General features: G+C 41.6%; 1 protein-coding gene across 50 annotated transcripts in view; it reads right to left on the bottom strand.

Moving 5' to 3' along the window:
• Window positions 1–15754, bottom strand: part of LOC146820883 (uncharacterized) — a 1936624-nt gene that overhangs the window by 1744689 nt on the left and 176181 nt on the right. For 46 of the 50 annotated variants that reach the window (XM_085611721.1, XM_085611696.1, XM_085611722.1 and 43 more), the window contains exon 3: window positions 7544–7585. The exons of the other annotated variants lie outside the window; for them this stretch is intronic. In XM_085611721.1, coding sequence (XP_085467847.1) covers window positions 7544–7585 — 42 coding nt within the window. The remainder of the gene's footprint in view (window positions 1–7543; window positions 7586–15754) is intronic. 50 annotated transcript variants of the gene reach the window in all.

Genomic DNA, 15754 nt, shown 5'->3' with positions numbered 1-15754 from the left:
GGTTCGAAGAGTAATTTCCACAGAGCAAATGTGAATTACAAATGGGGTTTCAATAATATTAAGAAGAGGGAAGAGTGTAAAGGTGTCGGAAATAATACAAGAAAAAATTGCCAAATGGGTCATGGCTGAAATTAAAGCAAATTCCTCCATTTTAGCATGTGCTGGCTAATATGGTCTGAGTGTGAATAATCCAAATCTGCTGAGAAGGCTCTGCTCTACATTAATCTAATATATGGCACAGATTGTAGCAGGGGTGGGGTTTAAATGTATTGTTTAATAACGAGTTGGATAGATCTACTGGACATTCACATATGAATTCCTCTACAGTTGCAAGATTTAAAACATATATAATCCAAGACTTAGGTTTGTATGATGTCCAGCAGGAGCAAGCAAGGTCAGAGAAGAGTTGCACATTCTACAGTAAAACATATGGTCACTTTCCAAGAATTGACATATGGCTTTAAGACTTAAAACGTAAAGACATTGGGCTTGATTCACAAGGATAAACCTACATGTTTGTGTATGTTTATGCCATTTCTGTATTCAGGTGTACATTTATCTTTGTGAATCAGGTCCAAAGTGATTAATATTAAAGATATCCATGTTGATATTTCTGATAATTCTGTTGTGTGATTGCAACTAGCCTTTAATGGCGAGTATATTCCTCCCAGATGGACCACATATTGTTGTTGGATGATGCATTGTCAAAAACACTGATAGGACATTCAAGGGTCTTTTTGAACAAAATCTAAACAGCTGTTCCCTGGGTATAGTTGGGATACATGCAAACCTTTGAGATGTATGATTACTAATTGGTCTAGAACAGCAATGCAGTTAAAGAAAGAAGAAACAAGCTGATCGCAATACCGGATCAGGGAAAAAGAAATGCTAATATTGGAACATGATGTAAGCAGTCCGGAGTTATAACAACAGTTAAAGCAAGCTAAACTTGACTTTAGGTTGAAGTTGGAGGATAAAAACAGTGCGAGATAAGAAACAAGTAAAATACAGCATTTTGAGTGCGGAGAAAATAGTGGGAAGATGTTCACTTGGTGAAGTAGAACATGGAGAATGAGGAATTATATTAGATGCATACAAAGGATAGAAGATGGAAGGATGGTAAGCAGTAATGAAAAGATCACTCAAGTCTTTCCTAATTATTCTGAAGAAGTGTATAAACATGAGCATGAAATAGAAGATAATATATTGAAAATCTGGTTATCAAATAGGAATTTACAACCATTGATAAGAGAGCTCCTGGAAAGGATCAGTGAACATGAAATCAGAAGGGCCATACCAGAACTTAGAAACTGTAAGACGGCAAGCCCGGTGTCATAACAGGCAAATTTTCTAGGGGGTTATGGAAGCTGTGATTCCAGTGTTAAAATTGCTATTTAGGTCAATCTGCAAGAACATGTGAAGATATCCTCATCCTGATATGAGGCAGCCATATCACTAATACTTTAACCAAGTTAGAATCTGAACTCCTACAGGCCCATTTCGTTGTTGAACAGAGACTATTAAATGTTTGCAATAATCATGGAAACCATACTAACATCAGTAGTAGGAGAATTAGTCCGTGAGAATCAGAATAATTTATAAAGGGCAGATATTTGCACAATTTGACAGATTTCCTGATTGGCACAGTTGACCTAGCAGTAGCATTTTTAGCAGTTATACCTTTGTATGCAGAAAGGACTTTTGACCTGGTCAACTTAGCCTTAGCTCAATCCTACTACAACGCCATCAGAGAAGCAAAGAAAGCAGCCATCATCACCCCCCTCCAGTCCACCGGCCACACCAAGGAACTACTCACCATCATCAGGGAATTGTCCTCCCCAGACACTGTCAAAACACCATCCAACCCTCCGAGTCCCTATGCAACTCGCTCACCGACTTCTTCCACTCCAAGATCACCAACATCTACAAAAATCTCAAATCCCAACTGCCAAGACCAGTCCTCCACGCTCCTCCGACTGACCCCCCCGCCACACCTCTGACTGACTGGACACCCCTCAGCACCGAACAACAACCTACATCATGTCCTCCATCCACTCCAGAGCTCCTGCCAACCCCCGGTCCCATTGCATCTTTAAACTCCGTCACAAAGCAATCAGACCCCACTCACTAGCATCATCAACGCAGCTTTCAGCACTGCCATGTTCCCGGAAGCCTGGAAACACACAGGGGTCAAACTCTTGCTAAAGAAGCCTACAGCCGATCTATTCCACCTCAGGAACTACTGCCACATCTCGCTCCTCCCCTTTCTGTAAATGGTACTAGAGAAAGCAGTCACCCGTCAACTCCCAGAATACCTGGAGTCCCACCACATGCTTGACTCCTCCCAATCTGGCTTCTGCCTGAACCACAGCACAGAAACAGCCCCAATACCTGCCACCAATGACATCAGAGCCATCCTCAACTGCAGCAAATCATCAGCCCTGATCCTCCTCGACCTGTCAGAGGCCTTCAACACCATCATCCACCATCTCCTCATCCAAAGACTCCACCACATCAGAATCCACAGCTACACCCTCAAGCTGCTATCCTCTTTTCCAACCGAATGCACCCAAAGAACCCACCTCCCGCTGTACACCTCTGACTCCAAGAGCATCACCTGTGGCATACCCCTTTGGCCCCCATCACCCCCAGCCCTAGTCTCAGCATTGCCTCCTACACTGATGATACCCAGCTCATACTCTTCCTCACCGAAGACACTGACTCCACCAGATCAAGCTTTCGGAGCGCCATGATGGACGTCGCCAACTGGATGAAAGCCAACTGCCTCCAGCTCAATGCTGATGAGACTGAGGTTCTCCTCTCCAGACGTCCCTCCTCACTGTGGGATGACTCCCGATGGCCCACCGCTCTCAGACCTACACCCACCCACACCCGCAACCTCGGAATTATCAAGCCCACATCGCCCACTGCCTCCGTAGTCTCCACTGGCTCCCTGTCAAGCACAGATGCCACTTCAAACTGCTCATGCTCTACACAATGCCGGACCAGAATACCTCAACAACCGTCTGACCTTACACCGGCTCACCAGACATATGCGGTCTGTTGCCCTCGCCACCATCCCAAGCATCGATAACACCCAAACCGGAAGTCACTCCTTCTCTCACCATGTAGTCAAAGCCTGACATGACCTCCTCACCCACTTCTAAACATCCCCATCCCTTGCTGAGATTAGGAGCAGACTCAAGACCAGCCGTTCAAATAGACCTTCCTCACGATAGCGCCTGAATTAGGGGTGGGCGGAATTTGCGAAAGTGACTTTCGCAAATTATCGCAAAAATGTTACAAATCTCCGCAAACACGCGGAAATATTGCGAAGATGCGGAAGTTTTTCCCCCGCCCGTTCGCGGTATTTTCTGCATGGTCGCGGTTCGCCAACTTACCCATGCGGTTGCTTGCGGGCGCAGCCATCTTGTTTTTACTCTTCTCGTGGTGCATGATCGCGAGAAGAAAGACGTGATCGCGCAACCAATAACATTACTGCGGGCACGAACTGTCGCGAGTCAGCGCAAATGGCTACCAACAATCCAACATCTTGTGGAGAACGCGACCGGATCGGGAAAACTTGTCGGCGAACGCGGGGATTCAGGTAAGGCGATCGCGCGCGCGCGAGAATGTATTATTTTACAGCGCGAGCAAGAAACAAATTATCGCTAAGCTGCGGAATGCAGAAATTTTGACATTTTCGCGCTCTCCGCGGAACGCGAAAATGTAAAATTATCACAATTTCCGCGAGCGGAACGGAAATTTAGCCCAGGCCTAGCCTGAATACCCCTCGGTGATGATAAGCGCGCTCTACAAAGAAGTAATTGATTGATTTCCCTGGAAAAGCCTAATTATATTTGGAATCCCCTTCAAAGTTGCTAGGATGATCCAGGCTCTCTATAAGGCCCCTATAGAAAGAGTTCTCGAAAATGAGTCCTTATCTAACAAGAATCTAATAAGCAGAGGCACCTGCTGAGAGTGCCTATTGCAACCCCTGGTCTTTAATCTCTATAGAAAGACCTTTGCTGAAAGATTAAGGCAACAAGCAACTATTCCTCCTTCCAAGTACAAGGCATATTAGAAGAAAGTAGCCCTCTATGCAGATGACATAATGACATATTCATCAGATCCAAAAAGTGCACATACATAAGTTAAAGAGCTGGCACAGGAAGTTTGGTAGGCTACGTAGACAGCAACTAATTAAGATAAAATAGAGGTTATGGAATAGAAGATCTACCCTGAGGTATCCTTGCAGACTAAAGTTAATGAAATGAGGGATCTGGGAATTGTAATAACTCAGGAAATTAGCAAAATTCCATCTTGATATTTGGATAGATTTCTAAAGAAGTCTGAATCTTCCTCTAACTATCTATCAAAGGGTCAACTTAAAAAAAGTACTATTATTCCTAATATTACTTATCAGTTTAACACTATACCACTACAGTTTGATAAATGACTAGTTTCTAAAATCCAGGACAAACTGGTTAGCTCTATCTGGGGCTCTAAGGGCATTAGGTTATCTTGGAAAAATCTGAGAATGAAATGAGATAAGGGCGACCTGCAGTTTTCAGACCTCTTATTTTACTGTTTGTGCTTCCAATTTAGGAACTGCCAGATGTTTACAAAGTTATTTGCTCAGCCACTTTCAGCTTAGTTGTGCAAATATTTCAATTTTAATGGGTTTATAGAATATGGATTGGAAGCTTTTTGCCCTTTTTTTTAGTATTATCTCATTTGCAATTTGCAAAACTAGTGTAAAGACTACATTTTTGTCTGTTTCAAAGAGGTAGATAAACACATGTAAGCGCCTTTTTAAAGGTACTGTCCTTATGCAGTCCACTGTAATTTTAAATGCTACACACTGTATTTTAAATGATGGCACACAGACATCCAGTAGTAGTAAGATATTCTGTACATCTCTGTGACACCAACAGACAGGATTTTCCACAGGATCTTCCAATGTTCACTGGAGTCAATGTGGCTGGTAGTTCTACCTCTGTGAATGGAAAATGGATAGAAGGCCTAATTGCAGGTTTCCGACAGATTGGCCCTAATCAAAAACTATCCCACACCTCTTCCTGTACCTTTTCATGGAAATTGTTGAATACTGTTAGAACTCTTGTGGGAACAATTTGCATCAGATTTATCTTTATACCTCTAGCACTTTTTAACTGTCCAACCAATTTATCTTTAGTAAAGAAAAATATAAAACCTTCAAAACTTTACATTTAAAACCAGAAACAAATATTTAAACTGCTGTGTTGTATGCAAATAACCCTACATTGTATGTTTTTCCCCTTTCACTGCCAACCAATTGTTGCTATGGTTTTAGAGTTTGATTTAAATGTTGTGTTTTTATTTAATTTTTTTTCCTAATATGTCTGGTCAGTATATAAATGGAGATAAAAGAGATTTCTGACTTAGTCTCTTACCGTCTATGCGAGGTGATGCCCGGACTCTCCCCTATTTTTGCATGCAGTGTGATACTCTATGTCACAAAAACATATTCCTGTACTGTCAATATTTACCTCATCCTTCATAATCCCCTACATTATTGATTTCAGTAACTCAAAAGGGCAGACTTTGCTACATTATTATGTGACTGTTTTTAGTATGTTACATCACTCTGTGTCAGCCTATAGGCAAGAATTCAAATCAGGTCATTCCTACAGGAGCAGCCACTGACATGGGAGTGAGAGAACTGCTGGTTTGTACATAGGCGGCAATGGCTACTGCCTGTATTGCAGGGATCAGATTAAGCAGCAGTCTAATTTCTAAGGGGGGCCAAAAAGTAATAAAGACTGGGGACTCGATAAATAGTAGAATTTCCTAATATAGTTTACAATGTTTTTTGCAGAAGCATCAGAAACTCAGGTAAACAAAACAAAACAATATTTTTCTGCTGCTCAATTAAATATCAATGTTTAAAGCTAAATGTCGCTTTGAAAGTCGCTTTGGCAATTTTAGAATGGAAGCATGAGCCATATAGGTACTGCCGACATTAGGAAAATAAAATAAATAAAATACAAACATTGGTCACTAGCTGCAAAACAGATGCTGTGCACGGTTTGATTAGTCTAGAAAAATCAGTACACATGCAATTAATGATTCACAATATTGCAAGTTATAGGTCAGTTTTGATACCAGAGCAGTTTTGGAGGATTACAGTTTATAAAATGTGACTTCCAGTGAATAGACATGTATAGTTATAAGGCAAACTTTGAAACAGTTTAATACCCAGGTATAAAGGATTGTTATTCATTTTAAACATGTTGGGATGAGTGCACGGGTTCATCGATTTTTTCAAGTGATATAAGTAATAGTTGTAAATTGTTTCACCAATTAATTAACTATCCTTTTTTTAATAGAATTGTTAAAGTACAACATTTAAAATGCATTCATGGGTTGGGAATGTTTTATGATATATTTCATAGAAGTAATGTCTCAAGTAATCACCAAATAATGATGATATTTTATAACTTAAGTTTTAAAAAGAATGGAAAACTCTTCTTAAATGGTTAAAATATCTCTAGGATTTCAAAAAAGTGTCTCAAGTATGACCTATTAATCATGTTTTCAAGTTTATAACAGATTTACAAACTGATAATTTGTTGAAAAATATTTAAAATGTAATTAGCAAAGTTTCAGATTGATGAAAAATATAAAGAATATTCAGATATTTTCATTCATGCTGAAAACATTATTTAAAAGATTCCTCGTGTTGGGGAGAATTAGTTATTTTTTGTTAAAAGTCAGAAATTATATATTTTTGAAAGCTAAATTTCATTTAGGGATTTAAAACATATCTGAAGACATTGTTTAGTAATTAAACAGCCACACAACCTTGATGAAAAATTGCCACTGGCCCAAACATTGCTCACATGTAATGTACATTTTTAATAGGATTTTAAAAAGCATTTAATGTTACCTAGAAGGTTAGGAAAGAGTATTTTTAAAAATGTACATTCCACATGTTATTAATGTGTTCCTAAAATGTTGATAACATTTGGTAACAAACTCAAATATATGTTTGGTCATCTTAAAGTATTTCATATAGTGTATTCAATGTTAGATATACATTTAAGTAGTAAAGGCACACTTTGTAAGAAAGCTCTAACATCATTTAGAATATACACATTTTAATGTAGTTTGCTACACAGTCACCACAGCTATTTAGGTTGTTAATTTAAGGTGACACTATTTATTCAAATTATAGACAAATGAATGACTTTCAAATGAATTGTATTGTTTGATTGCAGTCTCTCAAATACTTTCACCAGTTTATATCCTGTTAATTATTTAATGGAGAAGATTGTTGACCAGGTATTTTATGGCACAGAGCCAAAGATGCTTTAGTTAGTTTATGTTAGGTGTATTATGGAATTTTCTTCAGGTGTGTCAGTATAGGTTGTTATTGTAAAACCTTAGGATGAATAGACATTATGACACATCACTGCAAACATTTTCTAAATACTTAGTTACTCTAGAAAGGCATACAAAACAGCATGTCTGAAAAACACAGCAGGCAGAAAGTAGTTACCAGGTGGTAAACAGGTGTCATCACAGTGTTGTGAATAGGTGCCTATAGTAGATCACAATAGAACCAGGCATGGAAAGTCAGTAGAAAGAGGAGAAAAAAAAAACTCTTAAGAATACACATGGCAGAATTTGAACTGACGAGGAGAGAGTACTTTCTACTAGAACTGGCAAAACAGCTGATTTGGGAAAAAAACCGATAATAATGCCATGAAACATAACTCGGTAGAACTTTCTGAATTGCATATAGCACCTATACCTTATTATATTGGATTAAATGGCAATGTAAGTTCATTTTACATTTCAGATGAAATATCACAAGCAGAAACAAAAAAGGTAATTTCCATCAATCAATTAAATAAAGTATGCAAGCATATTTGTAGATAGCCTATTGCACCCAACAAGGCTACATATGTTTAAATGCAATCATTCTAATTGAATTTGTAAGCAGTCATTACATTTTAAACCATCTATACCAAATTAAGGATGAGTATATGACCACATGCCTTTTTAACTTAATAAGGAAACTGTCATATTGAGAAATAGGGCTCAGCTAATGGTTCTGTCATAGTCATGTCTGGAAAAGGTCAAATTGGAAATCTCAGCATGAAGACAAAAAATCAGCATTTCATGAACGTGCTTCTAATATGAAAATGTCTCAAATCAACCCCAGACTGATTCAGTCAATTTTATCTTAAGTCCTCTTTCAACTAATACTCATATGCCATTCTAGTGTAATGCTCTCCTGTCACTAAATCTCACTCCTTCCATGGTTGATGATGACAACTGTGAAGAACTGGTTTCTGACCCGCTTTCAGTCCATAAGATTTTTGAACACTAACTTTTTGGATCTCTGCTGAGACTAGGGGGTCGATTAGGATGTAGGGCAGATCGCCACCGCCCGCACGGTGGTGGCGATCTGCCCTACATCCTTCCCTGCGCGCCACCCATTTCCCCTGCCATATTAGTATGGCGGGGGGACCCCAGCAGACGGAAAGACCGTCCGCCCATTTTTTGCCAGTCGACCGGGCGGAAAAGGGGCTATATATGGTGGCGGTGTCTGCTAGACACTGCCATCCATATTAGCATGGGCAGCGGAGCATGGCTTTCCATGGCAGAGACCCCGCCATGGAAAGCCATGCGGGCCTCCAGGGTATTGGGGGGTGCACATGGGCCCTGCATTGTCATGGACATAGTGGCAGGCACCTCGCGGTGCCTGTCACCTTGTGCATGACAATCCACACAGTGCATTCCCAGCATTGTGGCGGGTGGTGCTGTGAGCACCGCCTGCCACAATGCTGGGAATGGAGGATGCCACTGCCACGGTGGCGGTGGCATCCTAATTGCAGGTGCGGGACCGCCGCACCACTGGCGGCCGGTCCCAGCACCACTAGGGTGGCATCCTACTCGGCCCCTAAGTCTCATAGTTTGAATCTCACTCAATGTAAGCTCTGGTAAAATGCATTTGAGTTCATACTTTCAGTGCCTGCCATTCATAATAAGGTCCACTGTGGCATTGCTAGGGTCAGAGACTTTAAGCAGTTAACACATGATCCTCATGTACTTACATGTGCATCTGCATGTGGACTGAGCCAGCGGGTCCACCGTCGTGCTCAGCCTATTGTTTGTGTACAGGCAGACTGCCTCAGAGTGGCCTTTCAGTAAACTGGGTATGTCCTGTAAAGGCCTTAAAACTTAATTGAGCATTCAAAGAGAAATATCCCCATTTCTTCATGAGGGTAGTTTGATTCTGTTGTGTATTATTGTTAGTGTGTAGCGCTTCATTCTAAGTCTGCAGTGCTTTACTATATTCCCACTGAAGGCAAAAACTGCATGAACAAATATAAGTTTGTATTTGCTCAACTTAGAGAAAGGATTAATGCTTGTTTTGAGAGGTATAAAGACACCCTACTGGGGTACCAGAGGGCTGTGATCAGACTTGGCCACCTAGTTGGCACGTTCTGACTGAAAAAACAAAAGATTCTTCAATCACTCAGCTGTCTCATTTCCTGGTGATTGGCAGACTTTGTCAGGGCTCCTGAGAGACCTGTGTGACCTAGAAGTGGGGACAGGGAAGCAAGGAGCAGGATCACCAGGCAGCATGTGTTACAGCTGAACACCTCAGGAGCCACATAGGCTGGAACTGCAGCACGGCCTGCGTGGCCTAAGAAAAGGTGTCAGTCATGGCACATTGGGGACTACTACCACAGTCCAGTGGGCGGACGGGTGCCTGTAGTCCCATGCAGCTGGGGCTGGGGCCTCTGTGTGAGGGAGGCTCCCCTGGCTGGACTTCAGTACAATTGAGCATTATATGCTCCTGGCCCTGCATATGAAGACCTATTACGGTGTCCGAGCACGCCAGACAGAAAGAATGGTTGTGTCACATCATTGCCTTTATCGCATTTGGGCACGTGGCAGGGGCCTTGGGGTCTCAGGTCTCCTAGGCCTGAGGTCTGCAGTCCCTCCTGACTGGGACACAGCAGAATTGAGTGTGCTGTGCTCTGTGGGCTGTGTGTGTGACCGCTACCTGTCAGTGCATCTGTCGTTGTTGTATAGAGGCTCTGCTGAGGTATTCTATCTCAACTTCTCTTCTATGATACATGATGTACCGGGCAAAATTAAGCGTTCAACATAATGGTTAGGAATTCATGAAATTATATTTAACAACCAGAGGAGGAACAAGATCCTGCTCCAGCAGCCCAGTTTCCCTTTGCGGGGGCACAAGTCTGGGTCTACAAACCTTAGAGACCATTATTAGCTCATGTTTCTCTGCATTGTGGATTGACCTTCATACCCAGATTGTGCTACAATCTGTTATTTTATTTGTCATGTTACATAGTAAGCACAACAATATCATCTTGATAACAATCATTTAAATGATATTAGTCTTAAGTGGAACTTGCTTCGTCTGAATGGCAATTCGCATATTTCTGTGGTGTTATATGTGGATATGAGTATTGATATGGTTATTTACTGGATGATGGGATTGGAGGGCCTGCATGCACTTCAATAATAAGCACACATAGTCCTGAACTAAGTGCAGGCTCATTTGCACCCCCACGTGCGAAGGACACTTTTAGCAACGATGAGGGTCACTGCAATGTTTTATCTTTCTTCTTTAATTTGGGTGGGGTATTTGCTAATGTTTGGGGTTGGCGTGGGGGGTGGGGTATGAGGAGTTTTGAAGTTCTACAAAATGTTTGCATTAATATCTGAATGACACTAGGAGACTCTGTGATACAGGGAATAACGTAAATGTATACATGCCTGTCTTGCTAATGTGTAAATCACATTACTACAGGAGCATGATGATGTCACAAGCCCACATGGAGGATAATTAGTTGGAATATACGTGGAGTTAACAATCTGCCTAAAGCACAGTCAGTGTTTGCATAACGTCATAAGATTGATGTAGCCCTACTCCAAGAGACACACATTTCACCTCTCACTCGCTCCTTCCTTTGCCTCAACATGGGGTCACCCATAGGTGACCCTTATATGGTGAGCTACAAGATCCTCTGGGAGTGGGTGAGGGACACACAGGGTTGGGTTGTGGTTATGACGGGGAGATTTGAGTAGAAGCCGCTCAGACTGGTTAATATATATATATAGTCCAATTATAATTGCACCTGTATTTTTCAATTATATTATGCCAAAATGTCACAGGTTAGCGGACATGCTAATGCTTTGGGGGGCTGATTTTAACCTGACGCTCTCCTCAGGGTTGAATATAATGACTGATGATCGGAGATAGACCTCAAAAGTGAATAGCGTGATGACTCTTATTATGCAACTATATGATCTAGGAGACTCTCGGAGGGCTTTGCATCCATAGGCAATGGAATACAATCACTACTCATCAGAACATGATGTGGGCACTCACATTGATTTATATCTAGATTCAAAATGCACCATGCCAAAAGTCTAAGAGGTGAATATTCAGCCAAAACCACTGTTGGACCATTCCTTTTGTTGGATAATTCCCCTCCATCGCAGTGGGTTAGATGTTGGAGAGTGAATCAGTCTCAATTGCAAGATTCTGTTTTTCATTCTGAAACTAGGGCTGACATTTTGGAATGCTTAACACTAAATGAGTTGATTTTATGGGAGGCCTTTAAGGCATATATCCAGGTGATTACAATTCTAAAGGGTCAGGTATCCTGAGATCACTACGCACATATTTGGAGATGTTGGAGAAGTAAGTAAGGCAACTTGATAATGATTAAGAATTGAGTAAAAACGGGACACCCTTCTCAAATATCAGGAAACACTGAAAGAGTTTCAGGAGGTTGCAGATCATGAAGTGCCCTACCTTGGTAAAAACGCATGGGTTAGAGTGTTTGGAACAGGTGATAGACCTGAGAAAACGTTAGCAAGAGTGGTGAAAGTGTGCAACAATACCACTCAGACATAGGGCGTCTGTGCATACATTTGTCTGATTCTTTGCTATTCTATATGTGTTTAGGCAGTGCTATGAACACTTATGTGCATCTTATTTAGCTTAGCAGAAGTTGGAAATTCTCAATTCCCACCTCGAGGTTGAAGATGTTAAGAGCATTATAACGAGCCTCACAGGCAGCAAGGCGTTACCGTGTGTTGCCACCCCGGTAGAATTTTAAATGGAGTTCTCTGATTTATTGGTACAAAAAGTTGTTGCAGGTTTATAATGCAGCTGTTCTTGCTGGTAAATCACCCCCACTGGTGTTAGGGACCACAATAAGTATGCTCCTGAGAGCAGACTCATGACCTCAGTCAGTGCTCTTCATACAGGCTGCTTTAATTTCTGAAAGGAGATAACAACATTTTTGCCAAAATCCTCGCTCAACCCCTAAGAGACATTAGTGCTGCCAGAATAATCTGAATTTATCCATCAAAGATCCACATTAATGGCTGTACTACATCCAATAGATCCACGTATGCCAGCCACTGCTATTTTGCTTGAGACTGAAAACTTGTTTTTGAGTCACTGGCGTAGCATTGATGAATGATGTACTTAGGTGAATGAGATTGGGCAACTATTTTTGGCAGTTATTAACTCTACTATACACAGGCCCCCGGTCTAGAGTGCAGATTAAAAGCCTGTGCTTGGATACGATATCTATCTGTAGGGGTTCGCAACAGGCCTGTCCGTTATCTTCTTTGATGTTTGCATTAGCTATAGAGCTCCTAGAATATTTTCTTCATGAATTCCACATCCATGTACTGTATTTAGGGTGTGGACCCCTCTTAATATTTTTAAATAGTGACATCATTATGCTGTATTCAACAGAACCAAAAACCCGTTGTGACTCCCATTACTAGATAAGTTATTAAGTTTGGTGGATACTCAGGGTTAGAAACCAATTGGGAAAAGTCTGAAATATTTCTCTTGACACATAATACTCCTACATTTAATGAAGTGTACCTGCTTAGGTGGAGTACAAAGGGGCTAAGATACTTAGGGATTTATGTTACCACAGACATGGTGGAACAAATTAGGTACACTTTTGGGGCAGTCTTGAAGTCCTTCAAAGTATTAATCAATCAGTCGTTCTTACTCCCTCTCTCAATACTGGGGTGTTTGTATCTGTTTGACAGCATGCCCATCTGCATGCTGGCATCATTTTTCAAACAATGGAAAGCGATTGCTACCATGACTTATCTGGGGTAGTGGGCAGCCACATATTCAATGGGTATTTCTTATGCAACGAATGAAGGAGGGGGCTATCTGCACCGTATCTGCACCTGTATTATCTAGCCGAACAAGCCCATTTTGCGAACTTCTGGTTTAATTAACAGACCTCTCTCAAACATGTAAGGATAGAGCGAACACTGGTTGGACCCTGCCCACTCTCGACAGTATTGCGTAACCACCATTTGTTAAACAGGATGATGTTAAAGTAATTAGCAAAACTGGATGGGCCTGGTGGGGACTAACAAAACCAACTGGATGAGATTTGCCATACTGACCTTTGTTGTATGTTGCATGTAACCTGCTTCTCTCATCGATGCTAAAGGAAACTTCTGAATTTTTGTAAAGATATTGGAATAACACTGAATGGTGACTTGTTCTCTAATAGGGAATTGATAATTCTGCAAGATTATAAGGCTATTGGGTGGGGGGGTTTAACACAGCATTGGTGATTTTGCTATATTATAGGATACATTTAGCTTCTAAAGCCATTGTTGTAGCTTTCCCTCAACTTCCTACGCAATTTATCTTGCTCACAAAAAGGAGTCAAAGAGGGGATGATGATAAAATGATCTCCTTTATGCATGGAGAATTGAGGACTGTAAGGAATGGGCAGGCATACCCAGCCAAACAGGATTGGGAAGGTGACTTAGGTTACCAGATTGCAGAAAAACGTTGGAACTGTTGTCACACTCATGTTAAAAACATCCTATTTAATTACAGGCACAAATCAATCCAGTTTAGTTATCTCCGCAGCTTGTATTACACCCAAGAGTAGGTAGCTAAGTTCTGCCCTGGTGGGAAAGTGGAATGTAAGAAGTGCAAGGTGAAAAGTGTTTTGCTTCTTCATATTGTACTGTTGTGCTTCTCGAAGCAAAAAGTTAGGATGGAGATATTTGTTTATTTGAATACAATGGTTGGGATCATTGTAGCTCTATCACTTGAGCTTGCTCTCCTCGGAGCTAACAGTGAGCTATATAACAGCGATTTGCATCTATGGCACTGCTCCTGGTCAACGGTTGGGTAGCAATGGCTTGGATGAGCATCGAGTCTCTCAAGCAAGTAATGTGGCCCTTGGATGTAGTGTATTGTGGTGATCTAATGGATAATTATTCCCCTGTTGTGCAGCCTAATTCCCATTCAAAAGACTTTTGGCATCCTTCCTGTTGCATCAAGTAACTAATACTGCAACTTAAGCTATTGTGGACGACACATTGTTCTAAGACTTTAGGGAATGTAAAAACAGTCTGTGTTTCATGTATGTTGTATTATCATCATGATACATCCCTGTGAGAGACTGAGGCATTAATATGCTGTAATGTGCCTTTTGACTAATTGTTTAATATTTAAGATTGGACGTCACAAGTGTATGGTTTAAAATCCTGCAAAATGTAAATAGAAATTTAAAAAGAGGCTCAGAGTGCAAATATAATCTGTACTCCTTAATTGACTCTTGGTGTTGCAATATTTTCCTGAGGTAGCCATAATGAGATTCGAGCTTTGGTCTACCCTGCTGAGCCAAGATAAGTGTTCTTCTGGTAAGCAGGTGGATCAATTCCTCACCCACAGTATAGTTCCATATAACGGAGATTAAGTCTGCTCCTGGTAGACGGGGAGAAATCTGCATTGACTACTTAATCCACACTTGCTGACAAGCTCGGGCATGCCCTTCTGCAGAGAAACAAAGTGAGCCAGACAGATCTCTGTCACCACTCAAAGGAGAGGCTCTCTCTTGAAGTTCTGGAGGGAACAAACAGATTGCTTTGCCGGTTACGGGAGGACCTTAAAGCTCTCTAGTGGAGGTGGCTGACCATGAGTTGATAGTGTCATCCTGAGCAATACCATCATACAGTGCAGGGGAATGGATCAGAGGTGGAGGAATGACAAGACATCCTTAGATTGGGCAGAGATTCCTACCTCTACAACAATCCCACCTCACGTTTATTCCCCAGCAAAAGAGAAGATCTCTTAAACTTACTGAAATCTGCAAAAGACAAGGAAGGACGGGCCCGTCTGGAATGAAGCAACACTGTGGACGTGTACTGACTGGGACTCTGCGGGATCTGCATCTCCAGTGCCGGTGGAATTGGCATCTCCACTTTCTCAGGAGTGCAGTAGATGGAACATCTGTGGACTGGTCTTCTAGATTCCATATAACATGCTCCACTTTAGTCAGGCATTTGGGGAGGGTCAGAGCCCTAAGAACATGGGGCATACCTCTTCCGCTCGCTGTGCTGATGTTTGGAAGAAGCGCGGAGGACACTGTTGTCAGTGTTCCACCTGTACCTATATCAGGCAGGTGGGAAGAAGAAAAAAGATAATGCCCTCCTGCTGGCAACCAGGAAATGAGTGCCAGTCAGGTGGAGAGCCCATCAAGCTGTGTGGTCTTGTACTCCCATGCTGCCCATGTACCCAACCAACCCACTGCACAACGTGAGGTACAGGCACTGGCTAAAAGTAAAGCATGTGTGCTGGTGGGTCTATGTGTAAACAAAACACAAAGTAAACCTTTTCCGCTCAAGGCAAATTTGTGTTTAAAAGCCC

Source organism: Triturus cristatus, chromosome 6, assembly GCF_964204655.1.
Source record: "Triturus cristatus chromosome 6, aTriCri1.1, whole genome shotgun sequence".
NCBI lineage: Eukaryota > Metazoa > Chordata > Amphibia > Caudata > Salamandridae > Triturus > Triturus cristatus.
This window is presented reverse-complemented; position numbering and strand designations above follow the sequence as displayed.